The sequence below is a fragment of the Passer montanus genome, unplaced genomic scaffold (genome assembly GCF_014805655.1).
Source record: "Passer montanus isolate IOZ18808 unplaced genomic scaffold, ASM1480565v1 scaffold114, whole genome shotgun sequence".
NCBI lineage: Eukaryota > Metazoa > Chordata > Aves > Passeriformes > Passeridae > Passer > Passer montanus.
This window is the reverse complement of record NW_024358058.1, coordinates 1,112,261-1,137,669: the sequence shown is the minus strand read 5'-3', so window position 1 is coordinate 1,137,669 and position 25,409 is coordinate 1,112,261. Positions and strand designations below refer to the sequence as shown.

At 58.2% G+C, this 25,409-nt stretch overlaps 1 protein-coding gene across 1 annotated transcript; it reads right to left on the bottom strand.

Moving 5' to 3' along the window:
• Positions 1-399: 399 nt before the first annotated feature.
• ONECUT3 (one cut homeobox 3) lies at positions 400-24,040 on the bottom strand. Its single transcript, XM_039696769.1, has 2 exons — positions 23,011-24,040; positions 400-692 (listed from the first exon to the last, which is right to left on the bottom strand). Exons 1-2 carry the CDS (start codon positions 24,038-24,040, stop codon positions 400-402), a joined length of 1,323 nt encoding a protein of 440 aa, XP_039552703.1.
• Between the last annotated feature and the right edge of the window lie 1,369 nt (positions 24,041-25,409).

The window sequence follows — 25,409 nt, the reverse complement described above, 5'->3', positions numbered from 1 at the left end:
CTGTGACAGAGACCAGGTCAGGACAGGCCCCTCTCCCCAAAAACCTTCCTGGGCAGGGGGAGACGAGGCTCTGTGACCCCCAAGGACCAGGGGTGCTTCCTTCCAACAGAGCCCTGCTCCTCCCTCCATCCCACACCACCCACGGGCTTCCTCTGAGCCCTCCCGGGGATGGAGCTGACCTGGCCACAAACGCTGTCCCTGCTCCACGAGCTGGCAGGAGGTGGCAGCAGGAGGTGGCCCGAGGCCCACGCCCATGGGTGACACCCAGCTGAGGGTTTGGGAGGCTGACAAACCCACCCCAAAAGCACCCACCCCGGTCAGGCCACGCGTGTGAGTCTGGGGTTGGCTTTGTCATGAGGGGGACATCCAGGAAGGGGCAGGGAGGGCTGGGGGACATCATCATGCTTTGGAGAAAGTGCTTGTAGACGACGAGGGGACCCCGGGGTTGGCGCCTGGCTCCTCCTGCCAGCGGTTCATGCAGCGCCGGCGGGCGTTCATGAAGAAGTTGCTGACGGTGGTGAGCTCCAGGCCCAGCTGCTGGGAGATGGTCATCTGCATCTCCTTGGACGGGCGCTTGTTCTCCTTGAAGATGGCGATCAGGGTGCGGCGCTGCAGGTCCGTGAAGACCAGGCGCTGCTTCTTGGGCTGCAGGCTCCTGTCCTTCTGCTGCTCCTGCTCCTTGCGCTTGCAGGCTGGAGGTGTTCAAAAGACACAACAGCGCTGTTAATTTGGGCTTCCCCACCCCGGCCCGCTTGCAGGTTGCCCGGCTGCCTCCCAAAATCCAGGCCCTTCCCGCCAGGAAACTGGCTCGTGTCCCACTGCTCCCTCCTCTTCCTCCCTGTGCTCCTGAGAAGGGACAATTGTGACACCAGGGTGACAAAAGCCTGTGGGAAGCCCAGGGAAAGTCTCAGCATCTCCAGCTGACCCTGGACTAGAGACTGAGGAAAGCCCTGGACTGCTCTGTTCCCAGAGACTGCCTATGGGGACTCAGCCCTAAACTCTGGGGGTCACCCTTCGGCCTCCCTCAGCACGGTCTCACTCCTCACCACCCCTGTGGGTGTCCCTGCAGGTGTCTCCTGGCCACCACATCCAGCTGCCAGCTCAGAAATGCAGGGGACAGGGACATTATGGAAGGGTCACTCTGCAGCCTCAATCCCACAGCATCAGCTTGGAAGGACCCACCATGGATCCTCCTCTCTGGGAAGGGGTTTTCCTGCCTGAGCCATGGGAGGCTCCAGGAAATTCTGTCTCCCCTGGGTGCTTTTGCTACCGGATCCTCTGGCACATTTGTCAGCGTTGATTTAAAAGCCTTCCCTGCAGGTTTGGCTGGAGGCAAAGGTCAGCACAGAGGGGCAGCCAGTGGGGAAGCCAGGAAAGCCCCCTGACCCCAGCACACTGCATGAGGGCAGAGGGGGAACAGAGTAAAATAGATAAATATATGAATTTTAACTGTGGGGATATCAAGCACACTGTTGGTGGAAGGGGTGGGACAAGGGGACCTTTGCTATGATATTTTCTTAGAAAACTGTAAAATGGTGGAGGTGGCTGATCCAGGCCCTGCTCAAAGCAGGGCTGACCCTGAAGCTGTTGAGGTTTGATCTGGGTGCTCAGGGACTCAACCAGACACAGAACTGCAGGAACCTGAGATGCCACGGACAAGGCAGGGCATGGATCTGACCCCGCAGGGCTGGGGATAAAGCATTTCCTCCTGGGAAGCTGAGAAAAGAGAGAGCAAACTGTGGGCTGAAGACGTCCCAAAGGCAGTCCTGCTCTTGCCTGGGCCAGCAGCAGTTTTCACCTTTGGGCTTTCTTGGTTCAGATTTTCTGAAGGATTTTGCAGGGTCCCTTGAGACATTTGCTGTCTGGGTGGCAGATTTCAGCTTGGCACTTGCAGGAGCCTCTTGGGCCTGCAGGGCTCAAAGCAAGTCCCAAGCTCCGAGCACAGAGCTCGGAGGGGCCAAGATGCTGCAGGGGCACAGGACAGGTATTTCCCTTGGGCCAAAACCCTCCCTGCTCTGCAAACACCTCCACAGCCACAGGGGAGGCAATGTGCAGCTCAGGAGTAGTGGGAGGCTGTTTGGAGCCATTTCTTCCTCACTGGAAAATAAGCAATCTCCTCCTCCTGTAGTTCCTCAGCCGCCTCCACTACAAGCCCTCTTCACATCACCTCGAACTGAGAGAGAAGGATGAGATCCACCTCTTCCACCCAGAGCTGGGGAAATCTGGAGCTCACTGAAGGAGACAATTAATGCTGCAGATTGAGCTCTGTGTGCCAGCTGCTGGGCTCAGTCCTGGCCTGGACCCCACGCCGTGCTGGGAGCCACCAGCTCTGCCCCCATGGAGCAGGGGATGGGAGGCACCGAGCTGGACACCAGCAGCCACTCTGAGTCCAAACCAGCCTGCCCTGGTAAAGCCAGGGGAGAACCTTCCCCTGGTAAAGCCAGGGGAGAACCTTTCCTTGGTAAAGCCAGGGGAGAAGCTTCCCCTCCCCTTCCCCCTCCCCCAGGCAGGTTTGGCTGCACACCACCATCCTCAGGGACAAAGGGAACTCTGAGTGATGCCAGGGGACCCTGTCCCAGGGGTACCTTACTCAAACAGCCAGCAGAGAATGTGGAAACCTACCCTATGACCATCAGATGCTTGCAAAAAGAACAAACAAAAAAAAACCTTTATAGAAAATTTGACTTTGTTTTTCCCCCAGACATGAATTTTAAAAAAGAACCCCCCCAAAGTCCCCCCAAGCCAAACAACAAACAGAAACACTCCCCCCACACTTGTGCCCCTTGCCCACCCTGCCCGACCCTCCCGGCACCCCCAGCATGCTCAGCTCCTCACACCCCACCCACGGAGCCTCTGCCCTGCAGGATGGCCTTTGGAAGGTCTCCCACGTCCCCACAGGATGGGTGTGACCCAGCTGTCACCCTGGCAGTCCAGTCCGTCCTCTTGCTCTCCTTTCTGCTGGCACCCATTCCCACCCATCCAGCCCAAGGCGCAGCCTCCCAGCTTTCCAACCTCCATCCTTTTTTAGCAGTGATTGTTCCAACCCAGTCTCCCATCAATAACTCTGAGCTCCGAGGCAAACACAAACCACCCGGGTAAGCCTGGGCTCCTGCCGTGGGAGCAGTGCCATTGTCCAGGCACAGGTGACATCCCGCTCCTCACCCCTGCTATTTTGGGTTATTTTTGGCCTGCGCTGCCGCTGGCGGCCGCATCCCCCATTTCCTGTGCTGGTTTGTTTATTTATTAATTTCCCTTTCTGCTGACGCAGCCCCGCTCCCCTCTCCCCAGCTCAATCTAATTACAGCTCCGCACAGCAGCGATCGATGGCGGCGCTGCTCAGATCTATTTACGGCAGCCATCAGCCCCTCCTCGGAGGATCTTTTTCCCATTCCCCATCCCCTGGGTGCTGCTTTCCCAGGCAGCCTGGCTGTGGCTGTCCCCACGTCCCCGCAGGCAGCCAGGGACGAGGGCCAGCCAGGTGTGGCGTTCACATTCTCTGAAAAATCCCTTCGCCCAGGATTTTTCTCCTGGGAAGCTGAGAAGCCTCAGAGAAAAGGAAAACAATTCTTATCTCATTTGCTTCTCCTGGGTTTTGCTCATGTGGAATGTGGTTGGAGATTGTTTCCCCACAGGTGATTGTTTCATTGGATTCTGGTGTGAGTTGTTTTGATTCTTTGGCCAATTCTGGCCAAGCTGTGTCAAGACTCTGGAAATAGTCAGGAGTTTTTATTATTATCTTTTTAGCATTCAGAAAGTATCCTTTCTGTATTCTTTAGTATAGTATAGTATTCTATAATATAATATAATATTGTAAAGTAGTAAGTTAGCCTTCTGAGAACATGGAGTCAGGCACATCATTCCTGCCTTCGTCGGGGCATTCCCTGTGAATACAACAGCCAGGGGCACAGCTCTGCCTCCCACCCATACCAGCTGTGGGTGAGGTATTTGTGCTCCAAAATCCCTTTTCCCCCCCAAGTTCTAAGATCCAGACAGCCTAGCCATGAGTTAAAGTTGTTTTTCCATCATGTCCTTCCCGGCTCTCTGGGCTTGGCTGTGGGGATGGGGACATTTCCAGCCCTGCCTCTGCAGTGTCCCCAAACGACAGGGTTTATTTATTCCTGGGCTTGTCCTGCTCCTCTGGGGCACAGAGGGCCCTGGAAGCACCAGGACCAGCCCGGCCCCAAGGCTGCCAGAGCTCCAGGGGCGTTTGGCCAGCGCTGCCAGGGCTGCTCAGGGTGGGGGTTATTGGGGTGGCTGTGCAGGGACAGCACTGATGATCCCTGTGGCTCCCTTCCAGCTCAGGATATTCCAGTTTCCCATGGCTCTGTTGGCCAGTAATAGGTTGGGCTCACCCACAGTGGGGTTTTCTCCTCTGTCAACCCCTCCCCTGCTCGTTTCACCCTCCAAACCCAACCAAGGAGCCCAGAAGTGACAAGGGGGGGATGGCAGGCGCAGTGGGACGGGGTTGGTGACGGCACAGATCCCTCCACACAATCCAAACAACGCCATCCCTGAGGCAGCTCTGACCCAGCTGCAGAAAAAACACAGCGAGCAAAGCCAAGGAGGAACCCGGGGCCGGGAAGGCAGGAGGAAGGAGCTCCAGAAAGCAGAGCCATCCCTCCCTCCTCCCCAGAGGCTCTGCCCAGGGTTTCTGCCTCCCGGGAGCCTCATGCCAGAGGCAGCGCGTTTTCCTTGACTTAACCTTGACAGCTCCGAGCAAAACATCTCCCAAATCATTTCAGAGGGGACATAATGGAGACAATCAAATGGCTGCTGCTCAGGAACTGCGATTATGCCTCGCAGCGTGAACCCCGCCAAGCATTTAACTAATACCTGATGGCTTCGCAGGCTTGCACAGCCTGTCAGACCCTGCTTTCTCTATTATACCAGCAAACCTCTGCTTTTCGGCCCCAGCGTGCTCTTCCCTCTCCATTCACTTGCAATACAACCTGTAATTTTCTGCCCACTTTGCTTAAGTGCTGGTGATTTGTTGAAATCACAAAAGACAGCCAGGGGCTTTCAGAGCCAGCACACCGGCTGTAAGCAAGGATGGGGGGGGAATTCTGCACAAAACCCACCAGCTTCTCTCTTTTTCTCCTTGTCAAATCATCTCCCAGGGGTGGAAGAGAACTGAGGAGCATTTATGGGCTCCGAGGGAGGTGGAGGAAGAAACGGAGAGGGGGATCCTGGGTGCGGTTGGCCAGGTGGGGACAGGTTTCCCTGGTGGAAAGGTGGGATGGGCTGATGTGGGAAATGGATTTGTAGGGAATTCTCAAAGCCTGGCAGAAGGCTCACACAGTGTGCACCTGTATGCAAAGCTTGAGATAAGAAAGGATGACTTAGAAACGCCATGGAATGGGACAGACATTGCTGAGAGAGAAATGGAACTGGAAACAAGTTTTAAAGGATGGCCTTGCAAATAAAACTGGATACTTTGGAGAACCATAAAAGGTGCATTGTAGTAGGACCCAAAAAAATAGTTTTAGATTATTAGTTTAAGGCATTTGCAGTATGATGTGGCAAAAGCTGATAGGCCAAGAAACCTATCTTATAGTGAAAATGTGTTATAGAAGGAAAGTAAAGAAAAACTCCATATATCCTATAGAAACCTGGCTTATAGTGTATTGTAATTAGGAAATAGTTGGCTTCTGATTGTGCTGATGTGAATTGTAACACCTGTACTATCTCACCCATCAAATGAGACTGAAAATGGAACAAAGTTTTTAAAACAGCTCTCAGTTACCCCATCTCTGGGTCAGAAAAGGGCTTAATCCAACAGGCTGATTCCACTGGTGGCCACTGGGTGGGAAATGGGAAATTCTGAGCAAAGCTGGCTGCTCTCCGTGCCTTCAAGATGGGCCCAGCCCCTGGACTGCCTCAGTTTCCCCCTCTCCTTGAAGGGGCAGAGGGAGCCAGGTGGGGTGAGTCTCTTCTCCCAATTAACAAATGACAGAAGGAAATGATCTCCAGTTGCAGCAGGGGAGGTTTAGATTGGATACTGGGGAAAATTTCTCCATGGGAAAGGTTGCCCAGCCCTGGCACAGGGTGCCCAGGGCAATGGTGGAGTCACACGAGCACATGGTGGGAAAGATCCTCTGCTCTTGGCACCATAATACTTTCTCTATTCAGTCTTCTGTTGTATTTTTGATAAGGTTTTAATAAACTTTTTACATTTTTGGGAAGTGAGTACCATTCCTCACAGTGCCAGCCATGGAATGATCAGAGCAGATCCTGCCCTGCAGTGCCCATTCCTGGGATCCCCCAGCCCTGAGATGCACAGGATTAATAAATCACCTCCTGGCCTCCAAAACCTGGGGGCCATTTTGGGTGCTGTGGTCCTACAGCATCTGATAAAAAAACCCCATAAGAGTCCACTCAGAGTCTGGGAGATGCGGTCAGGATCTGCAGAGCATCCCAGAAATTCCCGGGAGGGCTGACACGGCCCGGCCAGAGCTGCCAGCCCCACACGTGTCCCCGTGGCTCGTGTCCCCGGGTGGGGCCAGGCTTCCCCGGTGTCCCTGCAGCTCGCAGGGACGAGGGAGCCCCTGGCCATTGGTATGCAGCCAGCGCGGCAGGGGGAGCCGCTTCCCCGAGCCCAGCAAATTAAATCTTCCTCTGAGCGCTGCGAATGAGGAGATGAGATGAGATGAGATGAGATGAGACAAAGCGCTGCTGCCTGCACTTCCCTCCCCTCCCCTCCCCTCCTGCCCTTCCCTGCCCTCCCCACAGCGAGGTTTTGGTGTCTCAGCCCAGGGAGCAGCTCTGATCCAGCTGAGCTGGATCCAGCATTTGTTTTGCACTATATTTTTTTCTACATGTGCTTTTCTTAGAGGTTGGAAATTTGTTATTGACCCTAGCGGGGTGATCTTTAGGTTTTAAAATGGTGATAGGTGGTAAATTCTTGGTGAGAGCCTTTGCAGCTGAAATTTGCCTATGAAGTTAGTAAATTAATGTCTGTGTATGTGTTAATGGGCCTGGGATGTTGGGATAGTGATGTTCTTTGGCTCTTCCAGTTTGATCTAGAAATAATGCAATGGCTCTGGCTCCAGCAGCCACCCACACCCCGCACATCCCCCACAGCCCCGGGGCTGGCATCCGGAGGAGGGAAGGGGCTGGAAAGGGAAGCACAAGGGTCCTTCCCGAGGCGGGGGTCCCGGTTTGGGGCCATCAGAGCTGCCCTGGCACGCAGCAGAGCCCAGGACAGCTCATTTCCCCTCCTGCTGTTCTCAAGCCTGGCCTGCTCTTCCATGGGCGGCATTTTCGCTTTCCCAGCGCTGGGGCAGAGGAGTTGGTGTGGTTTGAGGGCGGCTGAAGCGATACAGAGGAGCTGTGGCTGCTGCAGCTCCGTTGGCTCCATCCCTCCACATTTCCCTGGTTTTCTCCTTGTCCTCCCCAGCTGAGCTGTTCTGGCCCTGGCGGCAGCCACCAAACCCCCTCAGGGTCGCCAGAACACTTTCACATGACTTAAAAAGGTGAGTTTGTTGTTAAAAGCATTTCCTTTCTGCACAGGTTTCATCTCCCACTTGCGTTTCCAGACTCCTTTGTGAAGGCAGACCTGGTGCCCTGCTCCGCTCTCCCCCGCACCCAGGGGAGCCGGGATCGGCTCACAGAAGTCACTTCCCCCATTTGCCCTATTTCCGGGCCTTTTTTTGGGCTAGGATCAGCCGCTTTCATTGCTCCGGTGGGGCCCCGGCCACGGGGCGCTGCTGCCGGGAGCGGAGCGTGCCGTGCCGTGCCGTGCCGGGCCGTGCCGTGCCGTGCCGTGCCGTGCCGTGCCGTGCCGTGCCGTGCCGTGCCGTGCCGGGCCGTGCCGTGCCGTGCCGTGCCGGGCCGTGCCGTGCCGTGCCGTGCCGTGCCGTGCCGTGCCGTGCCGTGCCGTGCCGTGCCGTGCCGTGCCGCGCCGCGCCGGGCCGGGCTGGGCAGGAGCCCTGCGGCTGCTCGGAGCTCCTCGCTCCTCTCCCGAGTCAGCAGCACTTAGCGTGACGAGAGCAAATTGGTGCTAATGAAGTGCCGGAGTCGGGCGGCAGCGCCCGCAGGGATGCGCCTGGGAAAGCTCCATCCCCTGGAACGGGTTTCCCTTGGAGCCGGCCTGTGCTCAGCGCTGCTGCAAGAGCCCCAGCTACAGATTCTGGGGGAAAAGGGAGTTTGGGGTTGATTTGTGTCACAACTTCAGGCAGGGCTGGTGTTGGGTCAGATATTAGGGAAGGGTTCCTTCCCCCGAGGGTGCTGGCGCTGCCCAGGGAATGGTCCCAAGGCTGCGGAGCTCCAGGAGCTCGCAGGGATGCTCAGGGTGGGGTTGTTGGGGTGTCTGAGCAGGACTCGCACTGATGATCCCTGTGGGTCCCTTCCAGCTCTGCACATTCCAGGATTCTTCCATTCTGTGAGGATGAGGTAAGCTGGACAAGGAGCCCGTGATGGCAATCCGGGGTGGCATCCCTGTGACACTGAACTTGTTAGTCCATGGATTTTCATTCAGGTTGATGGTGTTGCTGTGCTGCAGGATGAGCTCTGTCAGCTGAAAGATCCACTTCCAAGTTTGCTGCTGAAGGACCAGTCCTGCAGCTCCAGTTGTTCCAGAATGTGTACATAATATTTACTGAATAGCCCAATAAATTGTAAATTAATAAATTAAAGTGCTAATTAAACACAGGGGATTTGTAGATCTACAGTCAGCATTTGGCGCACACACTCTGAATTTCAGATAAATGCAAACTGTGTGAAAGAGAAAGCATTTGTGGCTGAGGGTCCTGTGCATTCCACTCTGTGCCCACCCTTCACACAGGACAGGAGCAGCAAGGAGCTCCCTTTGGGATTCCCTTTGGGATTCCCTGCTCCTGCCTCCAGGTGCTCCTGGAACTCTGAGCAGGGACAACGAGCGAGCTCAGTGGCAATGGCATGTCCTTCACCAGATGATCAGAGTGTGCTGGCCCTGAGCTGCTCCCAGCAGAGCCGGTGCCCAGAGAGGGCCCAGAGCCATCACCAGCCACAAAACGTGTGCTGGAGACAGGGAAAAGCAGTGGAGGGGAAAACCCAAGAGTTTCCTGCATGTCCTGATTAAATCCGGTCCCGGGTGCATTTATGGGGTGTGAGATGGGAAGGTCACCTTTTCCTTGGATATTGGGAAGGAATTCCTGGCTAGGAGGGTGGGCAGGCCCTGGCACAGGTGCCCAGAGTAGCTGTGGCTGCCCCTGGATCCCTGGCAGTGCCCAAGGCCAGGCTGGGCAGGGCTGGGAGCAGCCTGGGACAGTGGGAGGTGTCCCTGCCATGGCAGGGGTGGCACTGGGTGGGATTTAGGGTCCCTTCCCACCCGAACCGCTCGGGAATTCTGTGACAGCGGCAGGGACAAAGCCCCGTTGTGCCGCTCGGTGGTCCCTCAGGTGTGTCTGTGCCCCCCCCGCTCCCCTGGCCCGGGGTGACACCGGCCCCTCCCTCTGAGGGTGAGGAGGGGTCCCAGCTCCCCCCCCGCCATTTCGGAGCGCTGGTCCCGCCCGCTCCCCCCGCACCGGCAATGGTTCGTTCCGCAGCCGCTCCGCGCCGTCCCCGCCGCGCTGGCGCCCCCCTGCGGATGGCCGGGCGCGCTCCCCCCCGGGGCGGACGCAGTGGTACAGCCCGCCACACCCCCCCGCTGCCCGATGGGCCGGCCCTTGCTCCCCCCTCTTCCTCAGCGCAATGGGCCGGTCCGGCCGCTCCGCGTACACGGGATGGAGCGGTCCATTCCCTCCCCGAGGGGGGGACAGAATGGCACTCCCCGGAGCAGCGGGAATGGCACTGCCCGGCCCGGGGACGGGGCAGGGAAGCTCCGTGTGCCCCATTGCTGCTCATCATAGCCCATCACTGCCCCATGACTGCCCATCCCTGTCCGTCATTGCCCCCATCACTCCCTATCGCTGCCCATCACTGCCCCATTGCTGCCCATCCCTGCCCCATCCCTGCCCATCACTGCCCCATCACTGCCCCATCCCTGCCCATCCCTGCCCAATCCCTGCCTATCCCTGCCCAATCCCTGCCCCATCACTGCCCATCCATGCTCCATCCCTGCCCCATCCCTGCTCCATCCCTGCCCCATCATTGCCCCATCCCTGCCCCATCCCTGCTCCACACATGGGGCACTAAAACCATCCCAAATCCCCACCCAGCCGCACAACCGCGTCCCCGAGCCCACCGGGACCCCGCTGTCCCCGGGGGTGTCCCCGGCTGTCCCCCGGGCCGCGGTGGCCCGGCCGGCGCTAAGCCAGTGGCTCTTAATCCACCGGGCCGGCGTTATTAGCTCAGCTCCCCAGGCATTTCCCGCAGTAATTGCGCTGATCTGCCAGGGATTATGCGCTGCCACCGGAACGATGGATGATGTTTTAATTTGAGCTGGGCATCTCCGGGGAGGGCAGGGCAGGAGCGAGACCCCCCGAGCGCCGGGGAGGACGCAGAGCCCTTTCAGAGCCCCTCTGTGGGGTGCAGGGGCTGCTCAGGGGTGTTTTGGGGCGAGGGGCAGCCGGAGCCCGCACCCTGGTGGTCCGTGAGATGATGGGGTCCCAGCGCTGGGACACCAGCGATCCCAGCTGGGTGGGGATGGCGTTCAGCTCCCCCTGCGCGGCTGGGGAGGCTCTTCCCAAATCCCAAATCGCCGCTGCGCTGGGGTGAACGATCACCGAGCCGGCCCCATCCCGCCGGGAGGGAAACCCACGGGGAAAGGGCTCCTGCCTGCTCCCCTGCAAAGGCAGCGCAGAAACTCCCTCCCCAACGCTACCCTTAAAAGCGACCCCCACCCCGCGCTGTTCCTTCTGGTAACGCAGCAATTAATCACGGCGAGGATGGGATAGATTTGTAATCAGCTCCCCGCTCCCACCGCCCCCATTTCGCAGCCCCGGGTGTTTTTCCTGGGCCCCCCCGCCCCGTTCCGTGCGGGGATGGGGCCGTGCAGCCCATTGATCCTGCCCGGTCGATTTTATTGAAACTCCCACGAGTGGCTTTAACTGCGTGCTGGATATTGCTGGCACATCACTTTGATGGCGACGTGACCGGCGGGAGCTCGCGGGCAGGTTTGCGGGGAGGGCTGCGGGAAGGGGGCTCCATCCCGCAGGAGCTGCCCCGTTCCCTGTGCATTCCCTGCCTCCATTCCTTATCCCATTCCCTGCCCCATTCCCTGTGCATTCCCTGTGCATTCCCTGCCTCCATTCCTTATCCTATTCCTTACCCCACTGCCTGTGCATTCCCTGTGCATTCCCTGCCTTAATCCCTGCCCTATTCCCTGCCCCATTCCCTACTCTATTCCTTACCCCACTCTCTGCCCCATTCCCTGTGCTTTCCTTGCCCCATTCCCTTCCCCTATTCCCTTCTCCCATTCCCTGTCCTCCATTCCCTCTCCCCATTCCCTGTCCCATCCCTGTCCCTATTCCCTTCCCCTATTCCCATCCCTATTCCCAATCCCCATTCCCTGTTCCCATTCCCTGTCCATTCCCTGCCCCACTCCCAGTCCCCATTCCCTGTCCCTATTCCCAATCCCTATTCCCAGTCCCTATTCCCTGGCCCTATTCCCAGTCCCATTCCCTGTCCCTATTCCCAGTCCCCATTCCCAGTCCCCATTCCCAGTCCCATTCCCAGTCCCATTCCCAGTCCCATTCCCAGTCCCATTCCCAGTCCCATTCCCAGTCCCATTCCCAGTCCCATTCCCAGTCCCATTCCCAGTCCCATTCCCAGTCCCATTCCCAGTCCCATTCCCAGTCCCATTCCCAGTCCCATTCCCAGTCCCATTCCCAGTCCCATTCCCAGTCCCATTCCCAGTCCCATTCCCAGTCCCATTCCCAGTCCCATTCCCAGTCCCATTCCCAGTCCCATTCCCAGTCCCATTCCCAGTCCCATTCCCAGTCCCATTCCCAGTCCCATTCCCAGTCCCATTCCCAGTCCCATTCCCAGTCCCATTCCCAGTCCCATTCCCAGTCCCATTCCCTGTCCATTCCCTGCACATTCCCAGGGTTTTCCCCCGCAGGTGGGACGGTGCCCTGGGACAGCAGAGCTGGGGAAGGGGCTTGGGATGGTTACAGGGAATGGTTTCTGCTGGAAAGGGCTTTGGGGGTGAAATGGGCTGAGAAGGAAAGGAGAGAGTGAAGGGGGAAACCCATTCCCAGTCCCTATTCCCAGTCCCATTCCCTGCCCCATTCCCAGTCCCATTCCCTGTCCATTCCCAGTCCCATTCCCTGTCCATTCCCAGTCCCATTCCCTGTCCCCATTCCCTGTCCCATTCCCTGTCCATTCCCTGCCCCATTCCCAGTCCCATTCCCATTCCCAGCACATTCCCAGTCCCATTCCCAGTCCCCATTCCCAGTCCCATTCCCTGTCCCTATTCCCAGTCCCATTCCCTGCACATTCCCAGTCCCCATTCCCAGTCCCATTCCCAGTCCCATTCCCAGTCCCATTCCCATTCCCATTCCCATTCCCATTCCCATTCCCATTCCCATTCCCTGTCCCTATTCCCAGTCCCATTCCCAGTCCCATTCCCTGCACATTCCCAGTCCCATTCCCAGTCCCCATTCCCAGTCCCATTCCCTGCACATTCCCAGGGTTTCCCCCCGCAGGTGGGACGGTGCCCTGGGACAGCAGAGCTGGGGAAGGGGCTTGGGATGGTTACAGGGAATGGTTTCTGCTGGAAAGGGCTTTGGGGGTGAAATGGGCTGAGAAGGAAAGGAGAGAGTGAAGGGGGAAAGGGAAAAAGAGAGCAGAGAGAAATGACTTGAAAGGAAAGGGAGTAAAGGGAAGGGAGAGAGAGAAAAGGGAGAGGAGGAAAAGGAGGAGATGCAGAAGAAGAGCAAAAAATGGAAAGAAAAATAAATAAGAAAAAAAGATAAAGGAGAAATACAAGGAAAAGAAAAAGAGAAATATAGGAAAAGGGGGGGAAATGGTAAAGAAAAGGGAAAAGAAAAAGGGAAACAAAATAAGAGAGAAAAGGAAAGAAAGGGGGAGAAAGGGAGATAAAGAAAAGGTAAAGAAGAAAGAAAAAAGGAAAAAGAAAACAAGGAGGAGGAAGAGTAAAGGGAAGAGAGGAAGGAGCGAGGGGACCCACGGGTGGCACAGCTGTGCCCGAGGCAATGCCCAGCAGCCCCTTGGCTTCCCCTTCCCTCTCCTGCCTCCTTTCTCTGTTCTTGCACAGCAGGAGACACTGCCAGGGCTCTGCTGGGTGACAGTGACACTGCTGGGGGGCTCTGCCAGGTGACAGTGACAGTGCTGGGGGGCTCTGCTGGGTGACAGTGACAGTGCTGGGGGGCTCTGCCAGGTGACAGTGACACTGCCAGGCGCTGCCCCCTCCCACCAGCACTCGGGTTCCTGGGCTGGGCTCAGCTCCGGGAGCACCGGGATGAATCCCTCATCCAGAGGGAGCACAAATCCTCCACAAACCCCCTGAAAACTGCTGGGGTATGAGGCTGAGGGGGGGTCTGAGCCCCTAAATGTCCCCCAGGGTCCCTTTTCCCAAGGATGAAGAACCTGGCTCATCCCCAGGTAACGACAATGGAGCCACCACCTCACCAGGATGACAAAAAGCAGAGCACAGAAATCATCTGGGCTTTTCTTGCAGGTGGTGAAGGTAGAGGAATCAGCATTTTGGGGTGAAAAAGGCTGTTAGGGTTTTGGGGAGATGCTTTCAGAATTTTTCCAGGGAAAAACGGCTGGTTTGGAATCATCTTTCCTCAAATAAATGCCCTGATTTTTATGATTTTCTTTCAATTTCTGTTTTCTGGCTGCCTGTGTGTGCAGGCAAATGAGTGGGTGGCTTTGGGCAGTCCAGTAGAGGAGCTCCCAGGGAAACACCAGGGTAGGGATTCGCTGCCTTCCACTTGAGAAATGTCCCCAAAATCCCACAACTTGGCCCCAAAGAAAGGATTAACATCAGGCATTGATCCAGGCATCCATTTCCAGAGGCCTTGGGGTGACTCTGAAGCCTGGCAGGGCAGTGCCACCATCCCACCCTCCTCCTGCCCCTATTCCCTGCCCCTATTGCCTTCTCCTATTGCTTTCTCCTATTCCCTGTCCCCATTCCCTGCCCCATTCCCTTCTCCTATTCCCTGTCCATTCCCAGTCCCATTCCCTGCCCCATTCCCTTCTCCTATTCCCTGTCCCCATTCCCTGTCCCATTCCCTTCTCCTATTCCCAATCGGGAAGGGAATCCCCATTCCGGGGAGGCTCTGGAAGCACAAACCCCTTTGGATCGAGCATCACATACCAGCCCAGCTGCGCCTCCATCCACAGAGGGAAACGCAGCCCAGATCCACCCCGCACCCCGGCTGGAATTTATCGGGAGGTGCCGCGCCGGGACAAACAAGAAACCCTCGGGAAAAATAGGGGGAAATGGGGGAAAAAACCACGGAATAGGGCTGGGTCTGTGTGCAAGCAGCAGGGGTGGGGACTGCCGCTGCGCTGCCCGGGCCGTGGCTCCGCTCTGCTTGGGAGCAGCTCCCGGAGCGCCGAGATCTCTGTCAGCCCCTGATGCTATCGCCCGTCAGCAGCTCCCGCTGCAGCCGCGATTTTATCCCTAATTTTATCCCTAATTTTATCCCTAATTTTATCCCTAATGGGGAGGCCTCGCTCGTTACCTGCTCGTTATCGGCCATCGGGAGCGTGGATCCCACAAAGGGACCTGGAAAAGCTCCGGGCACCGCGGGGTTCCCCGGGGTTCATAGCCCGGCACTGCCAGAGCTCTGCCCCGCGCTGCCAAAGCACCTCCTGCCCCCTGCTGCCCAGGGAAACTGAGGCACGAGCGGGGTTGTCAGTCCATGGCCTCGTCACGGCTCGTGTCCGTTCCACGTGGTGGCTTTGGGACATTTCCCGGGGTCAAAGCCACCCTTGCCATGGTCTCGTCTGCCCCAGACCGTGCCGTGCTCACACCGTGGGTGATGCTGGGGACACCTGCGGCCCGAGGTGTTTCCCTGCTCTTGGTCCGTGTGGGGGTTCTGTGGGGTGCCCACGGTGCCCTCAGGGCTGTGCCACACACCGAGCCCGCTCGGCACACCCAGCCCCGCAGGCCCGGGTATTTGTGGCTCTCTGGAGCAGGAGAGCTCAGCTCTGCCCCAGCCTGACGGGAGACAGCCCCGAGCTCAGCACAGTGGGCTTGGTACCCCTGCCCATGGCAGCAGCACCGGAAAAAGCTGCAATTTGCAATTTGCTCTTCTTCTTCTTCTTCTTCTTTTTTTTTTCTTTTCTTTTTTGGGGGGATTTTTTTTTTTTTTTGGTCAAAATGTTGGGATTTCCTCCCTTCTCTGCAAGCAAGGGGAATACAGCCAGTCCCAGCCTTCCCACAGCAGCTCCTGCTTTCCCCTCCTGCTTTCCCCTCCTGCTTTCCCCTCCTGTTCCATATGGAAATTTTCCATTTCCTTTTCCCAGGCTGGGCAGAGCTGAGCCACCCTCAGTCTGCCAGGGGTGACGAGGTTTCCCAAATCCCAAAGCAAATCCAAGCAATACGAGCAGCCCTGCCCATCTCAGCCCAGCATCCCTGCATCCCCCCATGTGGGCAAAGCTTGACTCAGCACCTGTGAAACGTTTTGAACCCAACTCCTCCAGACATAAACCACTGGAATGGCTTTAAAATCACTTCTGAACCTCCTCTCCTTGCACTGCACAAACCACCGGTGTTTAGAGCATTGATGCAGATCCCTAATGGAATATATGGACATCTATTCCATTAAATGTTTCAAGCATGACTCTAATAACTTAGCAAATTTTATATATATATATATATATATATATAAAAATAACATAAGCAATAATTTAGCAAATTTATAGATACATATATATGTATGCATAAAATAACTTAGGAAATATATATATATGGTGATATGTGTGTATATATATATATATATATATATGTGTGTATAAAAATTTGCTAAGTTATTAGGGCCATTCTTGAAATCCTACCCATGTCCATACAAACACCTCTCCATTTTAATACTGAGCCCTTATTTTTTAAATACCCTGGTCCCCCCTTCCAGCACCAGAGAATCCATGTTGCCTCTTTGCTTTGCTGTTTTTTAACAACACCAAATATTTCAAAAACCCATTTCTCCCATCCAAGCCAGACTTGCTTTACATCTTGCTGGATACAGAGATCTCCCTGTATCATTTGAGGTTTTAACGAGATTTTTGAATTTCCATTAAATGAGCAAATTTTGCCGCTCAGTGGCCTCAGTCCTGCACGGAGCCAGGATTAAACAACTCCAAAAGCTGCCAAAAGCTGCTGCTCACCAGCACCTCCTTGCGCCGCTTCTGGACGAGGATGGAGGGGAACATTTTGGACTCCACCTTCCTATCTGGGCCGGTTTCCAAAGCCAGGGGCTGCCCCAACCTCTCTGTGCCGCCCCTGGGGCTGTGCAGGGGTAGGGCCATGGCCAAGGGCACGTCCTGGCTGGGTCAGACCCTGTCCCAGCCTGATGGGACATGTCCTGGGTCGGTGGGACATGTCCTGGGTCAGTGAGACATGTCCTGGGTTGGTGGGACATGTCCTGGGTTGGTGGGACTCATCCTGGGCTCCTTTAAGCCTCAGCTTCATGCTAAACTCCAGGAATTTGGACATCTCAGCTCAAACCCAAAACAGAAGCCAGGCCAGGGCCATGAACGTGGATGCGGGGTGAGGGCAGATCAGAGCTGTCCAGTGCCTCCATTCCTGCTCAGGGTCAGCCTCCCTCTGCTTGAACCTTTCCAAAAACCTCAGGGAACCTCAGAAGACCCTTCCTCTCCTGGGAACATGACTGCTCCAGTTCCATCCGAGCCAGGGAAGCAGCAATTCCTGCAGGGAACACAGCCTGTCCTGCTGGGATTCTCTCCCAGCATCCCAAATTGCACCCAGGCTCTGGAGCAGGAGGAGCATTTCCACACCCCCACCGAGCTGCCAAGGCTCAGTTCTTTCAAGCCAGGCTCTGATGGAGTTTATTTCATTTCAAATCTTATTTTTGTGTTCGTGTTCCCACTCAGCCATCACCACCCTGCTCCAAGCCCAGGACGGCCTCACACCACGAGCCCCCCGTGCCGGGAGCTTTCTGCAGGGATTTTTGTTTCCTTCACACCCAGGTGATGCCCAGAGCAAGGCAGGGCATTGCCAAGGCAGGAAAACACGAGCCTGGGCCCTGCCTCTGCTCTTCTCCTGCCTTCACCATCCCTCTGCTTCCTCTGCTTTTTTGGCACCAAGGGAGCTGGGCAGAGAACGCAGTGAAGGGAGCACAGAGCTTCCTCCTCAGCCCCTCAGTGGGGCACGGCTGCCCCCCCAGAGCCACAGGCTCCCCGGCCCTGCAGCTGCCTCTGAGCAGAATGAGAAAATATTGGATTTGTTTTGTGAAGGGAAAAAAAATAAAAAAATAAATAAAAAAAAATAAAATCCAATATTCCGTCTGCGATCCCAGACTCCGTGCCTGGTTGTGGCAGAAAAATGCTGTAAATCTCCCCTTTCCCCACCAGCTGGGAGAGAAAAACCCATTTCCTTTTAATATTCTTATTTTTCTCCCGGTCTAAGCCCCATCATTTTGCAGTCAGCTCTGCAATCTCTTTGTTGAGTAGGGCTTAAACCTGCTCTCCCGGCTCCCCCGACCCCGGGAAGTCGCCTCGCACACCCTTCCCAGCAGCTCCCAGGCAGCGGCAATGAGATTTTAATAGATGTATTTTCAAATTAGTTCTGGGCCTTTCAAGACTTATCAGTTAAATGAGGTTTTTCAAATTGATTCAAAGGTCACTCCGAGAGTTTTCTCTTCTCTGTTATCTCTCCCTTATGGTTTCAGTGGCGATTGACAGGACAAGGAAAAAAATTATCACCCCCGTGTTGTACACCCAGAAAAAGATAAACCCGACAAAAACCCACCCGAAATGCGAACCCAAATTAAAAGGAGGCGGCAAGAAAAGGCCCCGGCGTGGCTCCCGGAGCCGGGGCGATGTCAGAGCCCGGGGGGGTTTGGGGAGCAGCGTTTGGGGGAGCAGAGCCCCGCGGGCGCGGGTGGGCGGCAGGCGGCACCCCGGAGGGGAGGCTGTTTGCTGGGGTGGGGGGAAGGAACCCCATTTAATGTTTAACCCGCGGGAGGTTTATTGGCCCCTTCTGAGGCGCAGATTAGGAGCAAACAGAAAAACAGCCGCGGGCGGAGCGAGGCGGCCCCGCCGCGCTGATAAGGCGGCGGCGCGGAGCGCGGAGGGTGCGGGGAGTGCGGGACACGGGGTGCGGGAAATGAGGGACAGCAGGAGCTGCGGGACACGGGGTGCGGGAAGCGAGGGACAGCAGGAGCTGCGGGAAATGAGGGACAGCAGGAGCTGGAGGGCAGGGGCTGCGGGAGAGAGGACAGCAGGAGCTGCGGGACACGGGGTGCGGGAAATGAGGGACAGCAGGAGCTGCGGGACACGGGGTGCGGGAAATCAGGGACAGCAGGAGCTGCGGGACACGGGGTGCGGGAAATGAGGGACAGCAGGAGCTGCGGGACACGGGGTGCGGGACACGAGGGACAGCAGGAGCTGCGGGACACGGGGTGCGGGAAATGAGGGACAGCAGGAGCTGCGGGACACGGGGTGCGGGAAATGAGGGACAGCAGGAGCTGCGGGACACGGGGTGCGGGAAATGAGGGACAGCAGGAGCTGCGGGACACGGGGTGCGGGAAATGAGGGACAGCAGGAGCTGCGGGACACGGGGTGCGGGAAATCAGGGAGAGCAGGAGCTGCGGGAAATCAGGGACAGCAGGAGCTGCGGGACACGGGGTTCAGGCAGTGAGGGACTCCAGGAGCTGCGGGACACGGCGCAGGGACAGCAGCGGAGCGCGCAGCGGCCGCCCCCGCGCAGCCGGGGACGCCGGGGGTGGCTGCTCCGTGCGGGAGGAGAAAATCGCCTCTAATTCAACAGAACCCCAAAATGGATTGCTTCAGAAGGGATCCTAAAGCTCATCTCGTTTCAACTATATTTACGAGCTAAAAAATAAATAAATTTTTAAAAATTACAGCGAAATAAAATAGTAATTTAAGAAACAAATTAAGAAATTCAAGTTAAAAAAAAAAATGAACCCAAACCAAAACAAAAATAAAACACACACTTTTTAAGGTTTGGGTTGTTGTTTTTTGTTCCCCAACTGGGACAAAGCTTTGCCTCCTTTTTCGAATTTTTCTCCGACTCCCTGAGTGGGCAACTCTCCCGGGCCGGGAGGAGCCGCTGCGAGCCGGGACCCCCAAAATCTCGTTTTCGCCCATTTTACGGCGACAAAACCCATTTGCCCCAGGTCCTGCAAAGCTCTCCGCGGCTGCGGCGCCTTTTTCCCGTCGCCTGCGGCCACGCGCGGATCGAAAGCAACGAAACCGTCCGCGGATTTCTGCCGCTCTCCCGGGCCAGACCCGGGCCAGAGCCGGGCTAGAGCGGGGCCAGAGACGGGCCAGAGCCGGGCCAGAGCCGGGCAGGGGTCGGGGCCGCCCCGGTGCTCGGTGGCCGCGGGCCGGGAGGAGCCGTCGTTGGGCCAAAGTCGTTTGAAAGAGGCTGAAATTAAAACAAAACTCGTGAAAAAAAAATTAAAATATATATATATTTCCCGAGGTTTTATTCAGCGCCATCTTGTCCCTTTTTCTATCACCTATGTGTATACATTTCGCGGTATTAATTAGTGACATTAATTATTGGTGTTGTCAAAGCCCTCGGGCATTTGCCTCGGCCCAGCCCCGCGGTCGTGCTCGCAGTTCCGGGGTGGTTTTGGGGTTTGTGCTGAAAAACAACACTTGGTGCTGCGGTGGAAACATGTTCGGGGAAGGGATTCATAGCAGGAGAGGCAGGATTAAAAAAGAAAGGAAAAGAAAGAAAGAAAAAGGAAGGACAAAAATGGAAAAGAAAGGAAGAAGGAAAGAAAAAAACGAAAGAAAGAAGGAAAGAAAGAAGGAAGGAAAGAAAACCAAACAAAACGAACAAAACAAAGTGAAAACAAATAAACAAAAAAACTAAAATTAAGAACGAAAAAATGGGGTGGGGGGTGAGGGGTGGAAGTGTTAATGGAAAAATAAAACGGAAGGTTGGAGAGGGAAAAGGAGAAGCGAATGTAAAAGCAGCAGGAGCTGCCCGGGCCCTCGGGGCCAGCCGCACCCCACGCGCGGGCTGAATTCCACGCACAGCCGGGAAAACCACGGCAGAAGGGACCCCCGAGCGCCCCCCGAGCGGGGCACGAAGGAGGGCGGCGAGCGGGGAGCGCCGTGCCGCCCTCCCGAGAAATAATCACGGGCGGATTTCCTGCTCCTGAGCGCCGGAATAAACCGGGGGCGGGGAGGGGGCTCCCACGGGAGCGGGACTGGGACGGGAGCGCGCCCAGAGCCACGCGAGGGACACGCGGGGAGCGAGGCACAGGAGCGCTCCCACCTCCCGCATCCCCCTCGGGGAACGAGCCCGTGCCTTTTCCGCCCCCACGGCAAGAGGAGCCGGGGTTTAGCGGGTGGGGGTCACACCCGGGCAGGGACCCCCAAAAATGCCACCGTGGGAGCTCTGCGTCACCCGCAGGCCTCGCGGGGCAGTCACGAAGTTGGTGGGGATTAATCTGGAGCGGGCCCGGGGGTCGCAGGGATGAATGGCCCGAGGGGACGCGCGGGGCACCGCCAGCTGCTGCCCAGATGTTTCTCCGTGGGACCCCTCCTCTTCTGCGGAGCCCCTGGGGGCGAGCGGGGCCGGAGGGAGCGCGGGGCGGCCGGAGCCGCAGCCCCCTCATCTCCCAGCTGAATAATTAATGGTTCATCTGCGGAGGGGCGGCGGGACGGGGGGAACTGGGCTGGAAAGAGGAGAAAAGCGGCGGTGCCATTTCTAGGGGCCCGGCGTGCTCATCGATCCGCGGCTCACTGACTCGGACTAATCCATCAGATGGACTCCTGCGGCCCCGGACCGGGACCGGGACCAGGGCTAGGATCGAAAATAGGAACAAACAAAAAGAGAAGAGGAATAAGAATAGCACCGGGACCAGGACCAGGAACAGGAATAGGAACAGGAATAGGAATAGCCGGAACAGGAGTAGAACGAGGAACAGGACCAGAAAGAGAAATAGGAATAGAACCAGGACAGAGCAGGAATAGGATCAGAACCAGTACCAGTCCTTGCCCCGGCCGTGCCACACGTAGAACACTTTTTTTTTCTTATTTTCTTTTTTTTTTTTTCTTTTACCGGGAAGGAAAAATGCCTCTCGCCGCCCAGGTCCCTTCCCTGCTTGCCGTGGGGCGAGGGTGGCAACCATCCGGACCCCTCCAGGCCCCAGCCCAGGGCAGCCGGAAAGAACGAGGGGACTCCCCGAGGCCTCGGGCTGGGGGCATCGAGCGGGGGGCTCGGGCCCGGCCCCCCCAGCGCGACCCCTTCCCCCGGAGCCGCCGGGCCGGGGCTGAGCCCGGGGGCTGGGGCGGACGCCAGGGCCGGGCCCGGCGGGCGAGGCGGGGGCAGGAGCGAAACGAAAGCGGGAGGCAGCGGGGCTCGGGGCCCGAACAAAGCGGCGGCAGCGGGGGCAGCTCGGCCGAGCCCCGCCAGGAGCCGCGTGGGGAGCGAGGCGCAGCTCGGGCAGGCTCAGGACGGGAGGCTGGGCTGGTGCTTGGGGGGTTTTTTCCTGTTTTCACGGACAGCAAATGAAGAAACCCCGTTCCCCGGAAATCTGGGGGGTTAATTCCTGTAAATAATGGGGACATGGCGGCCCTGGCGCTGGGGGAAACGGCGCCTGGGAAGAAAAATAATTTTGGGGAGAATAAATCTCCCACGGCGGCGCGAGGGGCAAAGAGGTGACAGCAGGGACAGGGACCCTACGAGCCGGTTCGGGGACAGGGATCCCTCACCCGGGCCGGGGACAAGAACCTCTCCAGGCCGGCCGAGGAGAGAGTTTCCCCCGAGCTTCCCCCAGCTGCGGCCGCCTTTTTATCATCACCATCACGGATATTTTAAATTATTATTACTACTATTATTTTTGAATTATTCATTATTATTTCCAATTCTGGCGAGGCAGAAGCCCGAGCCCACTGCTCAATTAGCCCCAACAACGGGGGCATTAAACGGCCGATCGCGGCAGTGTTTAAATCTTTATTTACCAGAACCTTGTAAAGCCAAGAACAATTTGCATTCTATTAACTGCTTTTCAATAGGGCATCGACTGGAACTAAAAGATGCCACTACCCTGCCCTAATTAAAGAGCAACTGAATTACACTAAATACATATGAACGCTGCTCTTCCCCATAAATAACGGCGGGTCCTCGTCGCTGGCTTTGCCCGTCCCCACGGGGAGCTCGGATTTCTTAAAAAATAAATTAAAGATCGCTAACGCGTGTTTTGTCCGCCACGGCTCGGCCCCGCGGAGCCAAAGCTCCGGTCGTTTCCGGGGGAGCGGCGCTGAGCCGGGGCTGGCGGGGAGCCCCGGGCACGTCCCCGCTCGCCGCTGTCCCCTCTGTCGCACCCTCCGGCCCCTTCCCCGCGACCCCCGCCCGCCCTCGGCGCAGATCGCCGCGTTTGCCCGGCACAGCCTCGGCCCAGCCGCGGGACTCGACCCAGCCGGGACACGGGGCAGGCGGGCTCGGTCCTTCTGCCGAGGGCAGCCGGTGCCCGGAGGGAGCGGAGCGCGGCCCCGGTGCCGCAGCCCCGGCGGGGTGGCCCGGAGGTTCCCCGGTACCGAGAGGCGGCGGCCGGAGCGACCGCGGAGGAGTTCCGGGGTACTGCCCGCGCCGCGGGGCCGGTTCGGCGGCACCGAGAGGGAAATGCCCAAGGCGGGAGGACGGGCGGCGGCCAGCGGGCACCTCTGGGCTCCGTCCAGCCGCGATCCCGCATCTCTCGCGGGCAGCAGCAGGCCCGGGGAGGCGGGAGGTCGCCTTAGGTATAACTCACCTTAAACACAAATTCCTTCCCTTTGGTCTTAAGGGCACAAACCGGGTCGGTAACACCGCCCGGGCCCGGCCCCAGCTCGCCATGGCAACCCCGGAGCCCCCGAGGGTTCCCACGCGTGTTCGCAGCACGCCCTGACCCACCCGCCCGGAGGTGCGGGGCTGGCGGCCCGAGCCGAGCCGTGCCGTGCCGTGCCGTGTCCTACCTGCCAGTCTGAGCGCCGACATCCTCTGAAATTCCGGCTCCTGCAACCATTTCCACATCCTGCGGAAAGTCTCCCGGCCGGACTTGAGCTTACTCCAGGGCTTGGGGTTCCGCAGCAGGTCCGAGAGGGTCCCCTGGGAGCGGCACAAGATCCTCTGCGCGAAGATGGCCTGCGGGATGCTGTACCGCTTCAGCTCGGCCGTGATCCGCTGGGCCACCTCCTTGGTGTTGATCTCCTCCACCTGGCCGGAGCCGCCGGGCTGGGAGCCGGGGCCGGGCGCCGGGCGCTCCCGCTCGCCCAGCAGCGAGGCTCCGGGCTGCCCGTGCGGGTGCCCGTGCGGGTGCATCCCGTTGAGCGGCGGCATCATGGCCGAGCTGGGCGCCGCCAGCCCCCGCGCCAGGTGCTCCTCGCCCCGGGACAGCATCGCGGCGTGCGAGTCGAAGCCGTTGGGCGAGAGCATCTTCTCGTTGGGCAAGTGGCCGGCGGGGCCGTAGGGGGCCAGCGGCTGCTGGGCGTTGTGGAGGCTGCCCAGCCCGTTGGGCAGCGGCGACAGGGGCTGCCCCATGGCCGGCATGTCCTTGGGGTAGTGGCTGTAGAGGTTGCCCATGGAGGCCAAGCTCCGCTCGTCGCGCATGAGGGTGAAGCTGCCGCTGACGTTGCCGGCCAGGCGCTGGTGCGGGTGGTGGTGGTGGTGGTGGTGGTGCGGGTGGTGGAACTTCTCCGAGACGGTGGAGATGGGCGGCAGGTGCTGCAGGGGAGTCAGCGTGGTGTAGGTGCTGCTCAGGCTCATGCCGGAGGGCGACTCGCAGGACATGCTCATGGCGGGGTGCAGCGGGGCTCCCAGGCTGTGCTCGCCGCGGTAGTCGCCCCCCTCCAGGATGGAGGCCATGCCCGAGACCATGGCGGGCCGGCCGTGCGGCACCAGGTTGCGGTGCGAGCTCTGCCGCCCGTGCGCGGGGCTCAGCAGCTCGGCGGGCTGCGAGTGCGGGACTCCGTGCAGGCTGCCCAGGTTCTCCATCGCCAGCTCCATGGTGGCCGCCGGGCTCTGCCGCTGCCTCGCCCGCTCGCTCGCTGCCTTCCCGGGAGCGCCGGCACCCGGACCCCCCCCCGGGTCACCTCCCCCGCCCCGGGTGACCCCTGCCACCGGCGTGACCCTCCCCCGGACCGGGAGTCGCGCCCTCCCCGCCGCACCCGGTGCCCAGCGCTCCCGGCGGCGCTGCAGGTGCCCGGTGCCCGCCTGCGCCCCCGCACATCTGGCTGGCCCCGGGCCACTCCCTGTGCGCACATCTGTGCCAGCCACCCCTGGATGTGCCTGTCCCCAGCGTCCCCCGACCCCGCTGCCTGCCCCGTTCTCCACCCCGTGCCCTTCCCAAGGGCCTGGCTGTCCCTTTCTACCCCAAAGATCCTGTCCCGCATCCCCGGGGTTCCCCACGCGTGTCCCCCCCGTTCCCATTCCCGGGAATGGCGAGGTGGCCTTGGCACGGGGAGGGGAGGTGACAGGGACACGCTTGGAGAGACACACGGTGCTGCAGGGCCCTGAGCAGCGGTGGTGGAGGAGGGAAAAAAAAAGAAGGAAGGGAGGAAGGAAAAGGAAAGGGAAAGAATAAATTGAAATGGAAAATGGAAAACGCGAAGGGAAAATGGAAAATGAAATGGGAAAATGGAGAATGGAAAGAGAAAACTGAAAGGGAAAAGGGAAATGGAAAGGCAAAGGAAAGGAGGGTGAGGAAGACTGGGTGAAGAGCCGACGTGAGCCGGTTTTAGGCCACCGGAGGGATGGTGCTCGGTGTCCTTCCAGAACGGTTTTCAGCTGGCCCCGGCCCCTTTATCCCGCGTGGGCTCCCCGGGCAATTCTGGCCTTTCCCGGCCCTTTCCGCTCAACCAGCTCGGCACATGCCGGTTTCCCAAGCTTTATTGAACAGACCCAAAAAATAAAAATAAAATCCATAGTTTCCTGCGGGTGGGGCCCCCAGCCCCGCGGGGACTGCTCAGTTCCCGGCCCTGCCGGGCTCCAGGCGGCTTCCACAGCCAAGGCACGGCCGGGAGGAGCTCCGGTGCGGGGTGGCAGCGGCGGGACAGCAGGGCCCGGCCCTTCCGGGGGTGTTCGTGGAGACCCAGCCGGCCTCCGCCTGCTCGGGGAGTAACTCAGCCCAATCCCGTCCAAATTCAGTGTTTTTAACACAAGCCATCTGAAGCCACCTCACCCCCTCTCAACCCACCCGTTCCATCCGTTCCATCCATCCCATCCCATCCCATCCCATCCCATCCCATCCTATCCCATCCATCCCACAGTTTTCTATCCCATCTGGCACCTTCTCCGGGAAGTCAATTAAATGCCCAGTTCATTAAAATAAAGCCCCGCAAATTCCCGGGACGTGAGAGCAAGGGTAGATGATGAT